At 44.8% G+C, this 25,265-nt stretch overlaps 1 protein-coding gene across 2 annotated transcripts; it reads left to right on the plus strand.

Annotated features, from left to right (window-relative positions):
* On the plus strand, positions 1 to 24,214 carry MASP2 (MBL associated serine protease 2). 2 transcript variants are annotated; one of them, XM_054008916.1, is made up of 11 exons: positions 1 to 207; positions 473 to 692; positions 5,319 to 5,496; positions 6,482 to 6,613; positions 13,697 to 13,893; positions 14,447 to 14,594; positions 15,591 to 15,709; positions 16,966 to 17,044; positions 18,289 to 18,426; positions 19,143 to 19,217; positions 22,101 to 24,214. In XM_054008916.1, the coding sequence occupies exons 1-11, from the start codon at positions 203 to 205 to the stop codon at positions 22,868 to 22,870; spliced, it is 2,061 nt and encodes a 686-aa protein (XP_053864891.1). In that variant the 5' UTR covers positions 1 to 202; the 3' UTR covers positions 22,871 to 24,214. The 2 variants fall into 2 exon arrangements, with proteins under 2 accessions (XP_053864891.1, XP_053864892.1); XM_054008917.1 differs by lacking the exons at positions 13,697 to 13,893; positions 14,447 to 14,594; positions 15,591 to 15,709; ... (2 more) ...; positions 19,143 to 19,217; positions 22,101 to 24,214 and adding an exon at positions 7,908 to 8,128 and having other exon boundaries at positions 13 to 207.
* Positions 24,215 to 25,265: the final 1,051 nt, after the last annotated feature.

The raw sequence follows: 25,265 nt of genomic DNA on the forward strand, positions 1-25,265 counted from the left end.
GCCGGGGTTGACTCAGGTCCTGTGCATTGAGCTCGGGCTCGCTCTGTTGTAACTGCTGTTCCCAGAACTCAGCCGGCTGAGTGGGAAAAGGGAGATAAACATCAGAGTTCAAGAGCCAGACAAACACAGCAAAGCAAACTCACCCTCAGAGGCAAGCACACCAGGAGAAGCTGCTGCAGGCTCCCGGCAGGACAGTGGAAGGATGAGGTGAGTGAAGTCAAGGAGGCTCTTCTCAGGCAACCTGGGTTCTCTAGCTCTTTGTCCTGTTTTTATGGAAGGAGATGCAGCCCAGTTCTCCTCTCCTGGGTCTCATGTCAGCAGCACTCCTTTGACACCCAGAGCATTTACACAGGAGAGGAGCATCAGGTGCAGAGATGTTGACTTATGTCCTAGTGCCCACGGTATGTAGCGAGTGTGATCTCTGAGCTAACGTTCACCCCCCTTGTTACTGTCTGTGTTCCATTTGAGGCAGGCTGTACCTCCTCGTGGCGGCCCTTTGCCATGGAGTGGGTAGCAACATCCAGCTGCAGAAAATGTATGGGAGGATCACATCCCCAGACTTCCCAAACGTGTACCCCAACAGCAAGGAGAGAACCTGGAATATCGGCGTCCCCAAGGGATACACCATCCGGATCTACTTCACTCACTTTAACATGGAGCTGTCCTACCTGTGTGAATATGATTACGTGAAGGTACGCGGAGCCACGAGGCAAAGAGGGTGTCCGTGGTCATGTATGAGGCCTATGTATTAATATAGAACTTTGTGTCTGTGCACGTTGATGGCTGGATGTACATGATACGTGTATGTTTGTACTTACAATATGGGATTGCATGTGCACTTATGTAGAGACGCATGAATTTCTCTAGGTAGTTTGCTTTATACTGTCTGTGTCTACTGGAGCTGCATATCCCCTTCCACACTCAGATTGAAATGTGGATACTGATCTATATGGCACAACCAGCTCTGTCTGAGGTTGCAGGTTTCAAGGAATCAGTTTTTCTTATGGTCAGATCTCCTTGTAATGTTTGGGCTCAGCTGATTTGCAAGTGATGCATTCACATAGGCCCACAGGATCAGGAAGCATCGCTGGAAGAAAACTAGAGCTGGTGGAAATGCTGAATTTCTGTGCCCTGGGCAGATCGGACTTGTTGAAATTTTCTTTCAGCCACGTGGAAACAAGAATTCAGAATTTCTCACAAAATAATATTGCTGCAATTCCATTTTGGAAATACAGAAACAAGCTTACGGAAGTGCATCACTTCTCATATTCTATTACAAAATATAATAGAAGACTTCTCTATTATCTATTATAATGCAATATAATAGAAGCAAAACACTTCATTCTTATTTAAATGAAACCCTTCAGTAATTTTTCATCAAAAATTGTGACAAAGTGATACATTCCGAGGAAACGTTTTAATTTGCTTGAATCAGCATTTTCTGTCCTGTCTGAAATTTTTTGACTGGCTCTACAAAATACTTGTGTCTCATGAGAGCTGTGCTGATGGGACATGGCCCAAGCAGTAGCATCAGGATGCCCATATATAATGGGGAAGAGCTTGCGAAAAGGAAGTGGCCAATGGACTATTTGGGGGAAGTGTGAAAAAGCCTGAAAGGAGACGCTGCTGGATCAAACTCAAAGCCAGGCTGATTGGGAGGATTTAGGAGGTTTGACCCCAACCTTTTGTGCCTACATATTGTTGTTGTTTTATTACAATAACACGTAGAGGCCCTGATATCCGGTTCAGGGCCCGTTGTGCTGGGTGCACACATTTTCAAAATGGAGAGGGGTAACTAGTGGTGTTCCCCAATTGGTCAGTCCTAGGACCAATCCTATTCAAGTTATTCATAAATGATCTGGAGAAAGGGGTAAACAGTGAGGTGGCAAAGTTTGCAGATGATACTAAATTGCTCAAGATAGTTAAGAACAAAGCAGATTGTGGAGAACTTCAAAAAGATCTCACAAAACTAAGTGATTGGGCAACAAAATGGCAAATGAAATTTCATGTGGATAAATGTAAAGTAATGCACATTGGAAAAAATAACCCCAACTATACATACAATATGATGGGGGCTAATTTAGCTACAACTAATCAGGAAAGAGATCTTGGAGTCATCGTGGATAGTTCTCTGAAGACGTCCACGCAGTGTGCAGCGGCAGTCAAAAAAGCAAACAGGATGTTAGGAATCATTAAAAAGGGATAGAGAATAAGATGAAGAATATCTTATTGCCCTTATATAAATCCATGGTACACCCACATCTTGAATATGGCATAAAGATGTGGTCTCCTCATCTCAAAAAAGATATACCGGCATTAGAAAAGGTTCAGAGAAGGGCAACTAAAATTATTAGGGGTTTGGAACGGGTCCCATATGAGGAGAGATTAAAGAGGCTAGGACTTTTCAGCTTAGAAAAGAGGAGACTAAGGGGTGATATGATAGAGGTATATTAAAATCATGAGTGGTGTGGAGATAGTGAATAAGGAAAAGTTATTTACTTGTTCCCATAATATAAGAACTAGGGGCCACCAAATGAAATTAATGGGCAGTAGGTTTAAAACAAATAAAAGGAAGTTCTTCTTCACACAGCGCACAGTCAACCTGTGGAACTCCTTGCCTGAGGAGGTTGTGAAGGCAAGAACTATAACAAGGTTTAAAAGAGAACTAGATAAATTCATGGAGGGTAAGTCCATTAATGGCTATTAGCCAGGATGGGTAAGGAATGGTGTCCCTAGCCTCCATTTGTCAGAGGGTGGAGATGGATGGCAGGAGTGATATCACTTGATCATTACCTGTTAGGTTCACTCCCTCTGGGGCACCTGGCATTGGTCACTGTCGGTAGACAGGATACTGGGCTGGATGGACCTTTGGTCTGACCTAGTACGGCCATTCTTATGTTCTTATACCTCTAATAAAAAGATAGGCCCTGCCCAGAGAATTAACGAGTTTAGCGTATGATGAGTGGCCAAAGGAATGGGGGAAGAGGGGAGCACAAGGCAGCAATCTCAGCACACCAGCTGTCCAGCCACGTGTTCATACTCATATCGGTGGGGGCATACTTGAAGGTCAGTGTGTGGTTGGTGGAGCCATATCTACAGAAGACATGCAGGAAGCAGGTGGTGTGCCCACGTTGGCAATGGTTGTTTTAAGCTCAGTAGAACCAGATCAGGCATCTTAAGTAAAATCTTAATCCCTGAGTTACTCAGGTGAGAGGTTCATGTTCCTCCTCTAAGGCAGTGGTTCCCAAACTGGGGTTCGTGAACCCCTGAGGCTTCCCAAAATGTTACAAGGGGTTCTTGGGGGGGGGGGAATTCCCTAATGGCAAACAGAGCTGTCCCTAGGGACCCTGGGCTGCATGGGGCCAGCAGCCCGGAGCCTTGGGGACTTCCAAGAGCTAAGCAGATCACAGCAAGCATATCTATCACACTGAGATGGATATTTTCTGCTGTTGTTAAAATTTAATAGGCTGCTAGTGTTTTTAATTGATTATGAAGAAAAAGTTTAAGCTTTGTTGTAACATTCATTGTTTGCCTGGACTGCTCAAGACCTGAATGCTTGTGTAGGAGAAACTCTTTGAGTTGGCTTCTTAAATAGCTTCCTCCTGTTTCACATCCGATACTCCTGATGAAACATAGGACCCAGAGGCGCCAGTACGGGGGGTGATGAGGGTCACATGTCGCCCCCATGTCTGTACCACCACCCCGGCAGCTCCCTCCCCTTTTTTTCCAGCAGCCCCCATGCCCCCCCCCACTTTTCTGACAGGTCCCGTCCCCCCCGGAACCCGGGGTGCGCAGGGGCTTTGCCCCCACAACCTTTTTTTCTTCTAGGGCCTCTGATAGGAGCCTTGCCTTATAACAGGCTGCATCAAAAGTGATACAAGCTACACAAGTGAGATCTTGGAAGAGTGTTGCCATTTTCCTAATGTAATAAAAATACTGTGATGATAAATCATAGTTAATAAATGATGTGTAATAAGCATGTCATAAAAACAAATTTTATATTTCCAAGATCACTGCTTTTATAAATGCTGCTGAGGTAAGGGAGAAAATCCCTGGAAATATTCATTTTTAGGAGGGGGTTCACCACACTTGACATTTTAGTGAAAGGGGTTCGTGGCTTGTTAACGTTTGGGAACCATTGCTCTAAGGCCATAGTGCTTTTCACCGCCTTCCTCTAAGGCTGCACCCTGTTGGTCAGACTGCTCAGCCTCTTACCCGCTGCTAGAACTTGTGTGCATGAGCTCTCATCCCCCCCCCCACCCCCAGGGGCAGCACAAATCCTGTTTATCAAAATTGGCCTAGTAGCAGCGTCCAAAACGTTCAGGGACATGGGGCCAGGGGAGAGGGACACTCGGGGAATCCAGTGGGTGTTTCCCACCAAGAAACATTGCATCAGAGAGAATGTGGGAATGGAGAGACCCAGCTCAGCAGGGCTTTACTGTAAATTCAAAGCTGTGTGTGTTTAACCTGCGTTTAACCCTAATCCCTACTTTCGCCTGTGACTGGCCATAGCCCCGCGGATTGCTCCCACATAGGATCAAAGGGGAAAGCAAACAGGAACAAAACCCACAGCAAACAGAACCCTGGGCTGGTGGCCCAAGCTGGCCTTGTGCCTTTGTGTGTGTGTTGGGGAGGAAGGGAGGGTTCAGGCAATGAGCTTTACAGCCAAGGATTTAGGGGAGGGGAGGAGAATGGGGGGCAAGTCAGGGTGTGGGGAAATCGCTGCCCACCGTGTAATGTGATATCCGCGATTGTATAACCAAATCCAGATGGATAGTCTTCATCACAAATGTACTTCTGAGAATGCTGTAATCTCGAAACCCCCTGATTGTTCCTGGTGGTGGAAAGTCCGCCAGGAGCAGGGGACCTTCAGCCTCCGCTCTGCCAGCAAAGTGGAGAGCACGTGACCAGGGCACATGGTGGATGCGCTGATTCATTCAGGGTCCTGTGGAGCCCTGGCTACAAGTTAAAGCTGCTCTTGCTAGTGTCTGTCATGGTTCTTCCTTCCTTTTCTTGCCTCTCTAGCAATCTCCAGTCCCTCTATCCCTGCTTGGTCAGGCTTCTGAGGCTACAGAGGGGGAGATGCCACAGCTGAAAGGTTGGGGGGGGGGATCAAGGCAAGCTGGAAGCAGGCAGGGGTGGAGATAATTATATGGAGCTGGCAATGGAGCATACCATGGGTAGGGAGGGAGCTGGGTGTGCCCCTGCACAAGAACCTGCTCCTGGTCCCTCTGATTGGGCTCCATGCACTGGGTAGGGGGCGGGCGTGGAAATAGAGGCTGTAGCTGAGCATAGACGTGACTGCATCCCCTGCGCAGATCAGTTCCGGCGGGAAGCTGGTGGCCACGCTGTGTGGACATGAGAGCACAGACACCGAGGAGGCTCCGGGCAACAGGACGTACCACTCCATTGACAACACCCTCACTGTGACATTCCGATCCGACTACTCCAACGAGAACCCGTTCACTGGCTTCGAGGCCTTCTATGCAGCTGAAGGTGAGAGATGGGCCCCGCAGTGAGGAGGAAGGGGTAGAGAAACCAACCCAGCTATGCTAGGGCCAGCAACCCTCTTGGCCTCACGCAGACTCTGGCTGCTAGCACCAGGGGCTGGCCGAAGGAGATGGCTGGGCTTCCCAGGCGGATGGAGATTCTGCCTGCTGCTACTAGCGAATGGATTAGGAACAGCTGTATTCATTACAGATAGTGATTCAAGTAGGTGACTACAACTCAGGACATCTGGGTTCTATCCCCAACTCTGCCACTGTCTCGTGTGACCTTGGGCAAGTCCCTTCCTATCTCTGAACCTGCTCTTCCCCCACGGACAAAATGGGGAGACTCCCATTTATCACCCAGGGCTGCTTTGTTGGTTAATTAATGTCTGTAAAGGATTTGAGAGCGCTGGAGGAGAGCAAAATGTTAGGAGGTAGATTCTTCCTAGGACAATGGAGTACGACAGGAATCCGTGTGAAATCAGAATACAAAGCCGGCATCAGTAATCACTGTGCAAGACGGCGCTGTCACAGCGCGCCAGGCGGAGCTGGAGTCTGGGGAAGGAGGAATCCCCTGTATGCTCCTTCACAAGCTGTCAGATTGTGGTGGGTGTTTGGCTTTGAATTGCATATGGTGCCTAGAGCAGGGGATCTTCCAACTGTACAAGCTAAGGGGAGGGAGTGGGAGAAGTGTGTTTTGAAAAGCCCCAGAGTGATTCAGAAACACCAGGCCCATTCGCTTCCTGGGGGAACTGAGCCCCTGCCTGGCTTAGGCTCTTCTGAAAGCCCCACCTTTATGTTTTACAAAGAATACCAAGAAACACCAGCCTGGCCCAGACAGACACACACATATGTTTAAAGGGTATCGAGTCAGTTTCCAAAAACATGTCCCTGCTCTGTTCCCGCCTCCCCCCAGTTCCCATTTCAGTCCTGCTCAGAGCTCCCCCAACCCAGTGAAGTCAAGTTAATGCTGCTGTGTTTCCACCCGCTAGATGTTGATGAGTGTGAGCTGCTGATTGACGACGAACCGCTTTGTGACCATCACTGTCATAATTACTTGGGCGGCTTCTACTGCAGCTGCAGGGTTGGCTACGTCCTCCATGAAAACAAGAGGACTTGCACAGGTGAGTCTGTCCATGCGCAGGGTGGGCTGCCCCCTCCCTGTCAGAACAGGAGTCCCTCTCCCCCTCTAGACGACAGGTCAGTGAGCAACCCACACACCGCGGCAAGTTCAGAGCTGGCTTACGGCCCCTGCAGGCCAGCTGACATCACCCTGATGGTGCAGGGTGTGAGTCAGTGCACACACTCCTCAGCTGATGGCAGAGTACAGGGGAGCCTCAGTCTAGCTCCTGCAGGTCAGGCATCCCATCCCGCCCCTGGCATTCACCAGCCCTGGTGTCAGTAGTTTCAGAAGAGAGGCCAGTGCTTGGCTACGCGTGGAGGGTAGAACGGTTCCGGTCACTGCCAGAAATCATCCCTCCAGGGTAGGTTTTCATCATGTTGGCTGGAGGAAGGAAGCCTGCCCCGTGGCTGCTCCTATCGGAGACCTTCAGTCTGCAGGGCTGCCAGCCCAGCCCCTCCAGCCAGCACTCCTGCCTTCCGAGTGCTGCGATGGATAATACTTTTGAGTCTTCTGGCGCTTCGGGACCTGAGCTCGGGGCTGCTTCGAGGAGGAACAATCTGCTGAGTGACAGCGGATTCCCAGTTCAAAAGGAGAATAGCTGCTGGCTGTCTCTGCTGCTCTGCACGTGCTGCTGAAGGAAGGTTTATGATCTGACAATAAGGAGTGAATGTCTCTCTGAATCAGTGCACTGATCACCACTTTGGGCTTGGTTCTGCCTGCAGCAAAACGTGCAGATTCCTGGCGCCAGCCTCCTCCTTGCTGCATGCAGCTTCGCTCTCCTGAGCCTGGGGAGAACCGGGGCCACTTTGTACTTGGTCGAGGCTGGTGTGGAACGACACAGCAGGGCCAGCTTTTCCACCACTTCGCTGTGGATTTATATCTAAACTCTGAAGCTTGAGCCTGTCTCTGGATCTAGCGTTTCAGTCCAGCCCATTGCAAACACGCACAAATTGGGGGGATGTTTGGGTCCGATGTGGGAGCCAGACTCTGTGACTCAGGCATATCTCTAGTGCATTGGTAACTTTTGCCTGCTGCCCCAGTCCCTTTTCCTCTTCCCATCACTGGGGCTTGTAACAGCAGGGGGGCTGGGTTTGTTGTTGTTGTTTTAAAGCAAATCTCCCATCTTGATTTAAAACGGCAAGTGCTGAGCTCATTCCATCCTTCAGACTCCAAAGGTCTGTTTGGAAACATGCTGACTACTGAAGCTGCCCCTTTGAGTTTTTGCGCCTGCTCTGGAAAGGCTGAGTTTTGGCTGCCCTCTTATTCATTTACTCTTTTTCTCATTTATTTTCCAGTGTTGAGATAATTAAGCTTCTCCTCGCATAGGCAGAGATCAAGACAGATGTGCTGGGAAGAGCTGGCTCGTCCTTCTTCCTGACCTGCCCATAGCTGCATGTCACAGGGCCACCAGCTCCGCTTGCTTGTTTGATTAGTGACTTGCGCATATCTCGGTTTCCTTCCTTTCAGACCTGCCTCCTGTAGACAATAAAATGGCCTTTCCTGTTCCTAAAGTCAACTGCAGCCTCCCCATCATTTCTTTGCATTGCCATGTGCTGCTGAGGAAGGGAGAAGGCAGATAAGGCAGAGGCTGATAAGAGAGAGCCGTTCTATTGGCAGTAAAGCTACCTAGAGATGGGACTGCCGCTGGTGTTAAGCCCATGGCTTTTCTTGCTTGACTGATCAAAGTGCTTGAACTAGAACAGGGCCTGAACTCCTCTCCCGGTTTGAACACTCGGTAAGTTCGATCTGTTCAGACTCCAAGAGAGAACCTCGTGTCTGTGTTCAGACAAGCCCAAAGCCCCAGTTTTGAGCATGCTGACACTGTGGAAAAATCTGGACCTGGGCCCAAACTTTATGACTTTAGCCACATCTCCCACTGGAAACCCAACCCTGTTATTATGGTGCGATCTGGTGAGCCCTCTGCAAAGGGCTCCTGGTGCTTTGCTAAAGAAAATAATGAAGTGGTTAGTGTAAGCAAAGCAGCCAGCTTTGGGGGAGCGGTGTTTTTCCGCTGGGCGTGGAAAGGAAGCCCCATCTCTTGTCTGACCGATCCAGAGCTCCAAATGTAGTCACAAGGCAGCTCAGCTGAGGTCTCATATGCTGCCATGTGTCCTCTGTCTGCCATTGACAAAGATAGCATCCTGGATACAGCAGAGTGAAGAGGTGGTTTTAAATAAGTGGCTCCATCCAGTGCCTGGTTCCTTCTTTATAAGTGGCACAGTCACGGCCAGGTGAACTCCTGGGGTGCAGTCTCCACTAATGTCCCCATAGCATCGATCCATGCCTCCCTTTCCTGTTTCAAGGTAACACAGGAGCTGGCTAGGTAACCTCAATGGGGTGTTCACTGGCCAGGTTCCAGGCCCTGTTTTCTGGCTGCAAGTGGGACCTTCACTAGTGGAACTGAGAGGCTCCAGGAAAATCCCCCTGAAGATAAATTAAAAAAGCTCAGTAAGTTCATGAGCCCAAAGATAGTTTAATGGCCGTGGAGCCTCTTCATTGCTGAAGTTTAACAACAAAAAAAAAAGGGGCGGGGAGACACTTAAAACAAGCCTCTACTCCAATCTCTACTTTTCTATGCTCCGTTCATGCATACCCCAAATCCCTGTTCCAAGCAAAGACTGGGAGGAAGGATGGTCTAATAGGTAGGGCATCAGACACAGGCTTGGAAGACCTGGGCTCAGTCCCGGCTCAGGGACAGACTTCTTGTGTGACATTGGGCAAGTCATTTAATCTACCCTGTGCCTCAGTCACCCATCTGTAAAATGGGAACACCACCACTTCCCTACCTCACAAGGATGTTGTGAGGGTAACCCCCCCACCCACGCACCATGAGTGTGAAGCGCTTAGATACTCTGGTGATGAAGGTTATATTCAAACCTAGACAGAGATCACAGTGCCAATCTCAGACTGACTAGCTCTTTCATGGGTAGGAAGGCTCTGTCCTGATGTACTTGATCTTGTTTTGAAGGCTGCTTCATGCTCACGGTAGTTCTGTTGGCTTCCATGCTTATAGCAGCTTGAGAGTTTTCTGGTGGCTCAATGGCACGATTTATGACTCACTTTTTGTTAGAAACCTGAGCCAGTGGCTCTGAGCTCACAAGTTTAGAGGGGCTAATTTTTCAGAGTTCAAGTCTCTGGCAAACAGCTCACTGTGATTCGAATAAAAATATGGGCTAAGTATAATGGCGTGCTCTCTGGGCAGCTCTAAAGGTTGGTCTGAGAAACCCAGGCTCTGCATTCCTGCTGAGAGCTGTTTGAACATTATATGATCCTTTTTGTGCTGGCTAGTTTGAGTTTCTCACTTGCAGATCTGTGAAGTAAAAATACAGCCCTTTCAAAGGCAGCTCCCCATGGCCACATCCAGGAGATATTGAATAGAAAAGTAGAACAGGTCCTAAAGTGTTTCATCTTCAAGCTGCAAATCTCTTGGTCTGGCATGAGGCAAATCTCTTGGTCTGTTCCTGTCTGGTCAGCTGGTTTTAGCCGCTGCTTGTGGCTACACATCAAGAGGGTTTATTGGTGTCTGCTCACATGTCCCCAAATAGTCTTGTTGCAAAACCACCAACCACAATGAGTCTCAATGGACACTCTTGGTTCAAAGGAGCCAGGTTTAAGTGAGCATGAAGAATGAATTAGTCTCCATCTTTGCCCTTCCTCAGTCCTTCAGAACAAGGTTAAGATTGAGGACCCATTTTCTGAATTAGTGAGTTGTCTGCACTTTCCTCTTCTTATTAGTATTGTGCCAGCACTGAGGGATTCCAGTCACAAACCAGGAGCCCATTGTGCGAGGTGCTGTATGAACAGTACAAACAGACTGTTCCTGCCCCAAAGAGCTTCTCCACAAACCTCTTGTTTGTGCTATGTTAGGAGATTAAGACTTTTGGGGCAATTCTGGAACATAGGAATTTCCTTACTGGGTCAGACCCATGGTTCATCTAGTTCAGTGCCTGGTCTCTGATAATGGTCAGTTCCAAATGCTTCAGAGAATGGTATAAATCCCTCATAATCAACGGTTCTGAAATACACCTCTGTGAGCTGTTCCTTCCTAAACCAAAATGGTGGCTGCCTTATGTCCTGTGTTGATCCCCCTTGGACACTTTGATCCTAGTTAGTGTAACTGTAATTGTCTAGTCTGCTTTTATCCCACTAAATTCTTAGTTTTGTTAACATCATGTGTCAGCAAGTTCCACAGGGAACATAAGTACGGTCATACTAGCCCAGGATCCTGTCTTCTGACAGTGGCCAATGCCAGGTGCCCCAGAGGGAATGAACAGAACAGGTAATCATCAAGTGATCCACCCCATTACCCATTCCCTAATTATATGCAACATTTTAAAAAAAAAAGTATTTCCTTGTATCCGATTTTAAATTTCTTGGCCCTTAATTTCATGTAGGTGTGCCTTTGTTCTTGTATTATCAGAGAAAGTAAGTAGTCTTTGGATACCATGGTGATAGGTAATATATGCACAAAATATGGGAGCCCAACTGACCACTTCTGTAACATTCATTATCTTGGATTTCTCTATCATGTTGCCCTTTAATCTCTTCTCTAACTAATCTTAGTATTTTAAATATAAATATTTATGATGACTACAATAACTATAGTATATAATTTCCCATGTATAATAAATGGAAGCTAAGATCAAGTAACCTAGCACAGAGGTCATTGTAACAGAGATGGCCCTGTCCCACACTCTCGCCTCCACAGGTATTCCTAATTTATGCAGTAGATGCAAGGCATGGGTGAAGGCTTGTGTTGGTAAAGTATTGGCTCTTTGGTACTAGAACAGGCACTGTCTCATTCTCCAGGCTAGAAGGGTACCGCCCCTTGGCTCCCACCTGTTTTATGACCACTCATAAGGGTGATAGGATTAGCCCAACCTCTTGTAATACAAGGGAAATGTAGTTTTTGGAGAGCAAGCAATTTTCCACTACCTTGTTTGTGACCAGGAAGGAGTTAGATGTTTTGTATTGAATAGGACTTCCTTCTTGTTCTGGCCCTGCAATGGATGAAAGTGAGGATGTGGTCATGCTACTTTCCACCAAGCTCTTAAGGGCAAAGCAAGGACCCCAAAGTCTCCCAATCAATACTGTAAGCAACACCATCAATAGCTCAGGAAGGCACATCACAGAAGATTAATAGCATCATGGGGCCCTAGTTTTCTCTCTAATACTCACCAAAGGCTTCAGTACATTGAGACACAGACCATAGAATTACAGGGCCATCCATTTAGTGGGGAAAAAATGTGCAGTGACTTAAAGAAAAAAGCAATTGCCAATTATTCTCCTGGCGTGTGAAGTGGGAGGAAGAGATGGTGTCAACATCTAACAGAGCTCAACTGATTCCTTTATACCAGCTACAGGAAATGAAGTGAGCAGCGGGCTGCAAGAGCAGAGTCAGACTCAGCTGCCAAACTCCTGGCACTTCAGTGCACCAAAGAACTTTCTCACTCCTTCAGGGCAAAAGCAAATGCACTCTGCAGGCGGGACGGGCACTTCGGCTAGGACTTTAAAATTGAGAGTGTGTTCAGCTTCCATGACAGAGGAGCCTGGTATTAAAGCAAAAAGCCTAACAATCTGTATGTTTGTTTGGGTGGCAAGGTTGAAATACAATGCACTCTGATGCTCAGGTGCCATGGTGATAAACAGGTTCATGTAGTTGCTCAGAGCTGCTCCAGGAAAGCTGCTCCGAGTTATGGTTCTGAAACTTCAGCTTGCTCTGGAAGGATACTACCTCTCTAAAAGAAATGTAAGCAGAGCCCAAAGCACGTTACTGTTTGTATTGTGGTAGCGCAGGTATGCTAGGCACCGTTCAAACACATAACAAACATATGATCTCTGCCTCAAAGAGCTTACAATGTAAATTTGAGCATCAGCAGACAGGATTGTTGTATAATTGAGGGTCAGGTGAGAACAGGTTTCATTCTCCAAAATAAGAGGAGCCCACAATTTTACCATAGGAAATGAGAATTTTTTAAGTGGCATGAACATGCTCTACACCATACAATAGACAGTCCCTACCCTGAGAATCTTGCCCTCTAACTAGGCAACCCATAGGAAAGTTCTGTTTTAGAGCATTGAATGTGTTTAGTAATGGGGCGGGGGGCTGTGATGGCATTTTTGTTGACAGGGATTAGCATTGTGGGCCTAAGGATATGTTTAAAAAGCTAAATAGTTTTCCCTTTTATAATTAATTTAGCTTTACCAGTGCTGCTATAGACTGAACAACATGCCAAATTTAGCAACTGGTCCATCATTTCCTATTAATTAAAGGAAGCTGCTCATCTGACTCTTGGCAGCACATCATAAACCTTTGGTGCCCAGCTGATCAAAGCACCACTTCACAGCAATCAACAAGCAAACAGCCTTGTGGTTGTTCCTCCCTGTCTCTCTTTAGCAGGAAGCATTGTGGCTCCAAGGGGCACAGCTGGTTTTGCCCAGAGAATAAAGTATCTTAAATCTCTGGCAAAGGAAGAAGGATGAGATGTATTGTGAGGCTTCTGGAAGTGAGGGACTGATAGCTTTGACTAGAGCCATGCACAGTCTGGCTACAGTAGGAAAGCCAGGCGGTTAGCAGCTTACAGTGTTGCTGGGGCATAGCAGCCCTGACGTACAGATTCTCTATTTCACTCCTGTCTGCATCCCAGCTCTGTCACATTCTAATATTTCCCAGCCAGCCCCTGCTGGACTGACACAGCCCTACTATTGCCTCTTAGTTCTGACCTGCAACACCCTGGCTATTACGTTTCTGGCTCCTGCTCCTCTTCCCACTCAATCCCGGCCCGTGTCAAGGTACCGTTCCTGAGACAGAACTGCTGTATGGTGCTGGGCCTCTATGTCCCAAAGTCACTGATAGATCTAGTGACTTTTGCAACAGGGACAAATCCAGACTAGGGACATCTGTAAGCACACCCCCCGCCACACACACATACACAATTTGTTTCCCTTGTGTCCTAAGCAATGATTTGAAAATTATTCTCCAGAAGAGAGTCTAGTGTAGAAGAGGCCTTGCAATTCCTACTGTGTGAGGAGATGCAGCTCTAGGGGAAATTATCAGTTACCATTTTTGTTTTTCTTCTTCTAGCTCAGTGTCAAAACAATGCTTTTACTAAGAGATCTGGAGTGGTCACCAGCCCCAATTATCCCAAGCCTTACCCCAAACTCTCCACCTGCAGCTACACTATCCGGGTGGAAGATGGCTTCATGATCATCCTGGAATTTGTGGAAACCTTTAACGTGGAAAGTCACGTGGAAACAGTGTGTCCCTATGATGCCCTTAAGGTCTGTTGAGTCTCATTGTTTTTTCTTCACAGCCTTCGTGGCTTGCTGCACCTTCCTCAAATCGTACCCTTTATCCCTTGCCCTTTAAGGTTTTCTTGTTTGGGAACGTCACCAAGAACAATACACTTTCATAAGATGATTGGGAAGCAAGATTCCCGGCTTCTATCCTAAGCTCTTCCCTAAACTCACTGTGTGATTTCAGGCAAGTGACTTAACCTCTTGTAGTGCCAGCTTGCCTCCCTGTGAAATGGACATAATATCTACCTCATGAGGATGTTATGAGGCTTAATAATATTTCTAAAGCACTTTGAGATGCTTTGATGAAAGATGCTCGATATGCAATTATTGATGACTTGTCATCAATCAAAATAACGATAGCTTTGTTTCTATTGAACATTGAACAAAATTTATCATCCCCTAAGAGAGCCACAGCTAGAGGTCTGCACAGTTCCTACCTGGGTGTCATATTGAAGTCAAGTTGTATGCTCCTTAGATGATCTGAGTACCCTGGAATGGGCGAAGCACGGTTGTCTGACTCTTCTCACTGTTTCAGATTAAAACACCCAAAAAGGAATATGGCCCGTTCTGTGGGCAGAATGTACCTCCAAAAATTGAGACAGGCAGCAATGTTGTGGATATTACTTTCACCACGGATATCTCCGGAGACCACACTGGTTGGAAGATCTCCTACACTACAACAGGTGGGTAGCTCAGTTCTTGCCATTTGTAAATCTAGCTCTTCTGTAGGAGGCAGGGCTGCTGATGCTGCTTCCAGAGCCGAATTTCTTTATGCTCATATTAATTCTGGCTACATTCTCAGTCTATCACCTTTTTGGCTAGGATCAGTAGTAAGGGGATTTCTGTAAGATCCATTTCACTGACCATATTGCCACGCTACTCATTTCAAACTAACCTGCACTTCCTGCTGTATCAGAAGCTTGGTCATGTAATGAACTGGTTATTGTGTAAGTGTGCCATTTCTCTATACTGGATAGAATCAACTGCATCTCATCGGCTCAATGCTGCTCAACAGTGATTCTCCTTTAGCTCAAGTGGTAAGGGCTTGCACTTTTGGAGCAGGAGAATTTCGATCAGTGTGAAGTCCCAAAAGGCCAAGGTGAACAGCACAGTAGTGACTGATGCAATGCTGTTTGCTACTGCTCCATTACACTACCACATAGTGCATCTCTGACACTTCCCCCTACTTAATTTTCAGCTGCAGAGCACTCCCGGGACTTCATTCCAGTGAGGCATGCACAGCAAGCAAACCGTTCTAAACTGCTTTCCTACTTAGTTTTTACTTGCTTCATTAACCAATGTAAAACCCCTCGAGGAGAGCCAGAACAACGGCGCATGGTGAGATTCTCCTTGGGTCTAGCGTCAGAATTGTCTGGCCTGGCTCTGGCTTTAAGAAACAAGCACCCCCGCTTGGTAGAACTATGAATTGATGTCTAGGCTATAGAGATGCCCTTCACTCCACAGCTTCGGGAAGACTAGTCAGTCCTGTGTGACCCAGCCATTGGTCATGAGTACAACACAGCAAGTTTACACATTTCTCTATTAAATGTTTCCTTTTGGTCTTAGTTATGCTGTGAGGGGAAAAGGTCGTATTTGGTTTTCTAACAGCAGATTTAGAAACAAAGATTAGAATCTGCTTTAGGAGGAAGGATAATGTTTTGTTTTCCATCCCTCCACAGCTTTGCCATGCCCCAGTCCTAAAGCACCACCCCATGGTCACATCAATCCAGTGCAAGCAAAATACATCCTGAAAGACTACTATACTCTATCCTGTGATACTGGATATGTGCTGTTGGAAGTAGGTAAACTACAGCTCCTCCTTCTCTGGTTTCCCTAGGGAGGTTAATTTGTGGAATTAAATGTGTTTCTCTCCAGTTAGCCACTGTACAAAGTCATTTAACTTCTGTGCTGCTCCTAGTGTAATTGTGGGTACACACACACACACACACACACACACACACACACACACACTTTCGATTAGTTATTGTGCAGTTGTGGTCCTTCCGAAATTGTCCTTTCCCAAACAAGTTTTAGTGTCCAGATTTAGAAGCTCTCCCGCCATCACTTATAGATTTGTCTGTAATTGACTTGGGAACTACAGAATAACTTTAAAAACATTTGCCATAGTGTCTTAATGGAACAGAATGATTTTTTTTTAAAGTTCTTTAAATTGTTACTACATCTCTGCAGAGAGAGTTTTTAAAACTAGATGTTTGCTCTCTATTGCTGCACTGGAAGACATTTTATATTCATTCCTATAGCATTCCAACTTCAGTGTTTATTAGGTAATTTCTGAAGATATTCCAAATACAGCACCCACTCAGAGCAAGCTTCTGAGATCACAATTTGGCCTTTATTATTTCGTTTCACACTGGCTTATCTTCATGATCAATATAAAAAGTGTACTAGCCCCACATTAATAGTTTTCTCTCCATTTTCTATACATTCACTAAGATTCTAGAATCTGTCCTGCTTTTGACAGTTTGAGGACATTGTTGTTCATGTACAGACCCAGGGTAACTAAATGCATCTGAGTTCTGTTAGTTTAAATGAATAATGAAAATGAGATGCAATAAAAGGCGTGTTCATGTACTGAAATAGATAAAATCCAGAGGATACAGCATGCTCTTACTTGAAATATTTTTATATTACTTTAGCCATCTTCATTGTTAACCATTAGGAGCACATAGCAAGCATAAGTGGGTAGAACTGCCACTCCAAAACAAATATCCAGAAGTGTTAAGTTACCCTCACTTATTCCACCAAATCGTGGTAAGAAAGGTTATGTTTGTATCCAAGATGAGTGCAGTATAGGAAATACATTTTCTCCTCACTAAAATGATATATCTACTGTTTAAGAACAAAGTAGGACATCTGAGAATAGCATCACAAACCTATCTAAATCTGTTATATGCATATTTTTCATTCCATATCAGTGAGCTAAAACTCTATATTTAACTGACACATTCTCCCAATAAGCAACATCATGATTATTAATAAAGTCAAGTTAGTCACTTTAGAGAAATAAATACATTTCCTATTTTCCTCTTGCAGAATGAACTGGTTTTAAAGTCTTTTAAAGCAGAATGTCAAAAAAGTGGTTCCTGGAACAAACCGATGGCAAAGTGCATCAGTAAGTCAACGCTAATTGTCTTCAACTTTGCAGTATACCAATGTCTTAATTCTCCTGTCAAACCCAGAATATAAAATTACCTTCATAAGTGCCAAGATGTAGGAGGCAATATAGACTTGCTTTTTTTTTAGTTGCGTAAAAGTCACCCCTTTTATTATTACAATTGTATTTCATATTTAAAAATTGGAAGCTGTCTTCATTTTTTCCACCATTCCTTAAAAGCATGTTTTAAAAAGCAATGATGGTAGCAACACCAAGTTAGTTTACTTGGAAACTACACTACAGGTATCCAGAAACTTATGAGGGCATAGCATAGAGGGAAAACTATTCCAATTGTTCAATACCTCCCCCCACAAATTACAACTACTTTATATTAAGTAAGTTCAAATCCTCACAACACCTAGTGGTACTGTAGGTAGTGACATGCCCATTTTGTAGGTGGGTAAATGGGGACACAGTGAAGTAAAAGGGACTTGGTATAGCTCACAAAGCAAGTCACTACCATGTGGGAACAGAACCCTGAAATCCTACCTCCCAGTCTCTTGTTCTAATAACTATTAGGCATAGGTCTCTTCCCCTATAAGAAACGTAGAATTCTCTGGTAGTATAACTTCTAGATTTATCCATACTTCCTTCTGGGCTGTGGGTCATAACAATTACCTATATGAACAACATGTAGTACGACATACTTTAGATAGTAGATCTGGTCTAGATTAGAATGCACGTCTGTTTCCTTGGGCGTAACTGCTTCCAGCACCCAAAAGTGCTACCTTTAACTTTAATTTTATAAAAATGTGTGTGTCTGGTTGCATTATAGTCCAATAATTCCACTTGACCCAGACTTTCCCTCGTATTCACCACCCAACCTCCTCCCCCACCCCCAGGAAAAATCTTGGGTAAAACAAGTCTTGCACCGTTCCCTCTCTGCAGATCAGCACTCAAGAGTCGATGCACAAACACTGAAAAGGGCCACTCTCTTTATTTTTTTTTAATTGTCTTTAGTTTTAAAGGTTCCCTTTAAGCAGTTTTCAAAGTGCATCCTAAGGAGTTACAGAGATTATCTCCTGTCTCAGATGGCCACCATATAATAGGACATGAAGACAGCAAACTTCCTCCCATGCCACACTCTTAACAGGGGTAGGAGCCAATCAGCTCCTACCCTCCTGGGTTGACTGTTGCAGTCCATTTTTACGTTGGTAATTAGAAGAACCTTTCACAATTCTGTCTTTTGGAACTGTTTTCAGTTGTCAACTGTGGTCAACCTGAAGACATAGACAACGGCACGGTTACTTACATCACAGGACCAAAGGTGACCACCTACAAAGCTGAGATTCAGTACGAATGCGAGAGCACCTTCTACACTATGAAAGCAAGTAATAATGGTAAGGGGAGACATTATTCCTTACAGCCTGATCCTCAGATGCTGAGAACAAGCAACTCCTGACATCACTGCACAGCACCTCCCAGGTCCAGGCCCTGCATTAGGCAATAACATTTAGAAATCAGTCATGGGGCACAAAAAATTCAGCCAGTCACTTTGACTAAGAGGTTCAAGACAGTATTTTTCTTCTGCAGCTGGTGAATGCGGGATGGTGCAGTAGCATGTACAGGCAATACATTCAGCTCAGTAGAACGTGGCCTTAAAATATTATATTCAAGATCAGTTTAATGTTGATCTCAAAAACATTGTGCATCTTTAAGAAACGATCCTTATCTAAGGAGTGCGACAAAAGATCTGTTTCAGAGGATTTAATTAATGTACCTAACACTTCATACATTCCCTTACCCTTCAGGGTGTGGAATTTACATTCAAGTCACATCTGAAGGTGCCACTTTACAAGTGGGTAGGATACTTATGCTGCATAATGCCCTGACCTCGCACATCTCACAGCCCAGTTAGTGAGAGGGACGATGCACAGAGCCACCTTCACATAGGAATTCACAAAACCTAAGAGGGTATTAGGACCTGAACTCTGAGAATTGAAAAACTCGGTCCTATGGTCAGATACAGCCATGTTCCGTAGAGGCAGAGCTTTAAAAACATGATGGCCACTTAACATGTGCATTCTTGTATTTTTGCCTTTTCTATGACATTCAGGTAGATACCAGTGTGGTGCTGATGGATACTGGAAGAACTCCAAGGGAGAAAAAGTACTGCCAGTCTGTGAGCCAGGTAATGTATGAATTTATACAAGAAGTTTATAATTGATGTAGATTAGCAAGAACTTAGTATCAGGATAATAAGTGCAGCTTTGTTTAGTATAATTTGTCTTGTGACTGGTCTTTAAATATTGCTATTGCCAAAAATTACACTAGTACATGGTCATTATTCATTACGTTATATAAAAGGATCCGGCAGCATGTAGGGTACCTTTCAGGCATGCCTGTATTCTATCACCTAAGCCATGCTTCATCATCTATATTGCTATTTATAATTGTGCTGGTGGAGCTACCCATGTAGGTACTCTACATGCTGCCGAAAAAAGCATCCAGTGTAGACATACCTTTAGAAGTGGTGTAATCTGAGACTCAACAGGATGGGGAACGTGATATAATTACAGTAAAAGATAAAAGGAAAAAGACACATTATGGGTCTAAATTTTCACAATAGCCAGAGTTCAACTAGGGTTCCTTTAGTCACTAATTCTTTTACACTGGTCCCCATTTTTAAGAATGCCTCTTTTGGCCTTCTCCTGAGCAGGGCCGGCTCCAGGCACAAGCCTACCAAGCATGTGCTTGGGGCGGCACCTGGAGGGGGGCGGCACTCACTGGGGAGAGCGGAGCCACAGTGGGCTCGCCGCCCTCCCCCTGGTGCTCTGGCCGGCTGGGGAGAGCGGGGCCGCCCTCCCCCTGGCGCTCTGGCCGGCTGGGGAGAGCGGGACCCTGGCCAGGCTGGCCACCCTCCCCCCCGGCGCTCCGGCCGGCTGGGGAGAGCGGGGCCCCGGCCAGGCTCGCCGCCCTCCCCACGGCGCTCCGGCCGGCTGGGGAGAGTGGGGCCCCGGCCGCGCTCCCCGCTGGGGGGCCGGGGGAGGCTTTTTTGCCTGGGGCGGCAAAAAAGCCAGAGCAGGCCCTGCTCCTGAGTTTTCCACCATTGTTAACGTGGAGGCTTGAAGCTGAGCACTTATCACGTCCCATCAAGGACCATGGGTGCCAGCTTTATATAATTTTTGGGGGTGCCCAGAGTGGGTCCAAGCAGAACTGGCCTGGGCCCGGCGCTTCAGGGGCACGCGGGGTTCAGGGCAGCCTGGGGCCTGACGCTGGCAGCAGCGAGCAACCCAGCCCGCCCTGCTCAGCTCCCAGTGTCACTTGGGGGAGGGGGTGGAAGCTGGGAGGATGGAATGGGGGCGGAGCAGGGGTGGGCTGGGCCAGGTCTCTCACTGCTGCCAGCGCCAGGTCCCCCGCTAACTCCCCAGGCCACCCTGGACCCCATGTCCCCCTGAAAGCACAGGGCCCCTGAAAGCACGGTAAGCCCAAACATTGGTGGAGCTAGGCCCACTTTCTTAAATATTGGTGGAGCATGGGCCTATATAACTCACCACCTATGTCAAGGACAGTGGAAGCTGTGGATTCTCAGGACCTCTTAAGCTCATACCTGATTCTATCTGACCCAACTTGCAGTAGAGCAGATGACTCTTTGAGCCTGGTACCAGAGGCAGACAAAAGTTTCACAATAAAATTAGAATTTATTAGTTTGTATATTCAACATTGGTCCAGTTTGCATGAGTTTCAGGCTAAAACAGAAGGACTTGAGTGAAAATGAGCCCGTCAGGTAGTTTTGCTGCAGAATGTCATGATTTTGAATGTTTAGGCAATTAAATTACTGACTTTGCAACATTTCCTAATTAGCTGGTATTTAGAGAGCATGAAAACCCATGAAGTTGAGTTTTGTGCTATTCTGTAATTTCACATGGTATTAAGCGTCCTTTACAGTAAAATTGATTTTCATTCACCTCTATAGTTTTACACTAAATGTTTTTGTTCCCTTCTGTTCTTCGAGTGATGGTCCCTATTGTATTCCAGTGTGTATTACACGTGTACCATGCATCCGCAGTTGGAGAATTTGAAAGTAGCGTCCACTGATCTGTGCACTGACCCCGGCTCACCTCCCACTTCCAACCAAGGCGATAGAGGGTGGGGCGGACCTATTGCCTCTTCAGTTCCTTCTCATTGCTGCATGCTCTAAGTTGAAACCTTTAGTGAGCTCCTAGCTATCTGTAAAGCAGCCATGTGGAGCTCCATCCACATTTGCAAGGCATTACACCCTGCTACAGGACTCGGCTGCTGATGCATCCTTTGGGATGGAGATTTTCCATTCAACCCTACTGCCCTCATCCTCACACCCTCCTCCTACTTAGGTACTGCTTGTCAATCACCCACAGTGGAATACAATAGGGACCATTACTTGAGGAGGAAATTACTTACCTAGAACTGGAGTTCTTAGAGATGTGTGGTCCCCCTATTCACTACCTGCACTCCTTCCCCTTTGCTTCCACTCTGTCCTTTTTTGCCTCGGTCAGAGGCACAAGATGAGCCAGAGCGCATGCGCAGACCAGATACTACTTTCAAATTCTCTGACTCCAGGCACATGCATAACCCACAGTGGAATACAGATAGGGACCACACATCCCAAGGAACCTCCTCATCTTCTCCTTATGCCCGAACTTCATATGTAGCCTCTTTCTTTATTCTTAAGAAATTAAAAGTAGGATTCAAGTGATGGTCCCTATGTTAATTTCTTGCACTGTGAGCAGAATACAAGTGGGAGTTTCAGAAGTGCATAAGTGTGCTAGGACCACAAGTCCCATTGAAAATCACCTCCTAAATCAGTTATTTGACAGCATCAACCCATTTGCAAACTTAAGTTTACAACTGTGCTCTTGTCTAGGTTTTCAGGCTGGTCACAGATGATGACTGATTTCACTGTTCCAAAATTGATTAGCTAGTTAGATGCAATGTCTACACTTGGTGACTTCAGCTGACCCAGACTTAGTAACCACTTGCCATACTCCAAATCTTTACTAAATGTTTATCACTTCATGTGCTTCTCTCCTATCAGTTTGTGGAATACAAACCGGGACAACTCTGGAACGTATAATTGGAGGGAAAAGGGCAAAGCTTGGACAGTTCCCCTGGCAAGTTATGCTAATTGCTGAAGATGGAGGAGCAGGCGGTGGCGCCCTCTTGTATGACAATTGGATTTTAACTGCTGCTCATGTCGTAGCCCGTCAAATAGACCCATCAACATTGACCATCAAAATGGGATTTCTGAACAAAAGTTCAGTTCACTACCAACAAGCCTGGGCAGAAGAAATTTTTGTACATGAAGGTTACATCGATGGCACCAGTTATAACAATGACATTGCACTGATTAAACTGAAACATAAAGTCCCAATTAATGCAAATATTATCCCCATTTGCTTGCCAAGAAAAGAAGAAAGATTCCATGTGAAAACAGATGATATGGGAACTGTAGCTGGCTGGGGAAGAACTGAGAAAAGGAGGCTTTCCCATCATCTAATGTATGTTGAATTAGTAGTTATTGACAACAGAAAGTGTAAAGATGCATTTGCAAAGCTGCCACAGGGAAAATATCTGATACTAACAGAAAACATGTTGTGTGCTGGGGAGGAGGAAGGAGGAAAAGATTCTTGTCAGGGTGACAGTGGGGGACCATTAACTTTCTTAGATAATCTGACTAAGAAATGGTTTGTCGGTGGTCTTGTGTCCTGGGGCGTAGACTGTGGGGTTGCTGGCCAATATGGGGTATATACAAAAGTGATTAACTACATTTCATGGATTGAAAACACCATTTTGAAAAATTCTTAAATAGTCTACTTTCTTATGTGCAGTAACTAACAATAACATTCTCCCTTTTGTTACATTAAGGCATTTAACAGATCAGATTGCAGTTTTGTAATATTTTTGAAGTTGATTTAATAGACTTCATTTTGTCAATTAGTACTTTCAGGTGTTGTATCTGCCCAACTAACCTAATCAGTTTTACACTCAAATCTTATTTTAAAGTTGCTTTCCATACCTGTTGCTAGGTGGAAGGCTCAAATGATCAAGGGAAACTTTGCATTTAGCAGCACCTTGTTTAGTTTATTTACATTAACTAAAAAAGCAAATATTACAGAAAACTCAATCTTAGGTGTTAAATACTTTCCATCTGAAAGTTGTGTTAAATTGATTGTCCACTCAATATTGTGGATTACAATCCTTTTAAAAAACACGTAATAAAACTATAGTATTACCAATCTAATTGAAGAACATACTTGTTGAGACAGTAGGAAAGACAGTTTAGCACCTGTTATATTAGCACAGCCATAAATAATTCCCCTCAAGTTAGAATACAAATGTCAATCAAAAATTTTACTAGTTCTTTGAGACGCTTGCTGCATCTGATGAAATCCCAACAGCTTCAGCTGGACAGCTCTGCAAGACGATGGCAAAGTATGGACAGAATGTTTCCGCTCTATTCTTAAGAGCCAGTTTAGACATTACTAAGAACAGAGTAAACACCCTTAATCACAATTGCAGGGCTATTATAATAACCTGCCTCTACAAAAACAAACAAACAGAGCAGAGAGATAGTATAACCAAGATTCTGAAGGTGTTTTCACATTTACAGTCATTACTAAAATATAATTAAGTCATGTAGTGGTCCAGTCTCCATATTCACTCATATTTAAAGCAGTACTGCCCAGGAAACTGTCAACATCCCATCAGTTTTAGCAGTACATTCCCACTAGTCTGATTAAGAAAGATTTATCAGGTTACCCTAAAAAGTTTGCTCAGAAGCTTTATACTAAAATGCAATTTTATTTTATTTTTTTGCCTAAATGAGCCTGAAGAATATAGCCTAATTGTATTAAAAACTGGTTGTTTCTACAAACATCCTTTGTCTGTTTAATCATATTGTAATACATACTTGAAATGAAAATTGTTAAAGAACAAGACAACACTTGCAGGTGGTGACAAAAATACCTTTTATTAACTCACTTAAAACACTAGAATATAAAAAGCATATAGAGAAAATGACCAAGAAAGTCTGAAAACTGCTATAAAACTTTCAGGAATTTCTTTGAGGGTCAGGGGAGACTAAAATTCATAATAAAGATTACCCAATGCTGCCAACCTGCTAATACCTGATCCTCAACTTAAACAAGTTTAAACAAATTAAAGCCATGCTAATGACAAACTTACCATCAGGTTCCTTGCAGGGATGCCACCGTTAAAGTCTTTGGAAGTTCCAGAATACCATTTTTAAGTGTTACTCAGCAGCAGTAGCTGGTAATAGTGCAAGTGCTAAAATGCAAAATTCACAGATGGTACAGAGTTTGGAAATCTTATCTGATTTAGGTGCAGAAAAATTAAGCAACTTTTTGCAAAGGGATCTGAATAGTGAAAAGATTTGGAATTACAATTTATCGCTGGAGAGATCACAACCCCCTTTGGTTTTTTTTTTTAAGTATGTAGATTGAGACTTAGTTGCCAGTTATTCCCTTGGACTGGAGTTAAAGTAATACCAATGCAAATATTTAACAAAAATTAGACAGTCTCCCCTTCATGATAAACCATATTGAGATACAAATAAATAAGATACATCCTAATTAAGATCCACTTTAAGAACTTAAATATCCAAGTCAAAGCAGAAACTAAAGTAAATTGCCCTAAATCTCCATAGTCAGAAGCTGCAGAATATGAAATACAGTAATAAAAGGATCAGTGTGGTGCTGGATTTCAAGCACACACTATATCCATTTCTGAAGATCTAATATTTATGGATGTAACCTTGCTGGATATGTTACCACTGGATACATTTCTCATTTGGAGATAAGAAGCCTCTTATAAATTCATCAATACTTTCTTCAAGTGGATATTCTTCATCATGAGCTAATATTTTATTTTAGCCACAAGTTTACAGTTTCTTCTGTGCTCAAATTAGAGTGGGAATATTTTCCCTTTTGTTCCCAATCAGCATGCTGATTTAAAGCAGCCTACAATATTTATTTTGCTTTACATTCTCATCCTCAAAGGAGCTGCTTTGGAAAATATATTTAAGAGCAGCAAATCTACTGATAGGTATATGTGTTAGCTACTTCCCCCATCGCCCCTTCTCCCCAACTCCAAAAAAATCCACCCTCGTTCCTAAAAACAAGTAGGAGCTTCCTTGGTGAGGATGCAAGCTGGAGGGAATAGCTTACCATTTTAGGTGAGA

This window comes from Malaclemys terrapin, chromosome 19 (assembly GCF_027887155.1).
Source record: "Malaclemys terrapin pileata isolate rMalTer1 chromosome 19, rMalTer1.hap1, whole genome shotgun sequence".
Lineage (NCBI taxonomy): Eukaryota > Metazoa > Chordata > Testudines > Emydidae > Malaclemys > Malaclemys terrapin.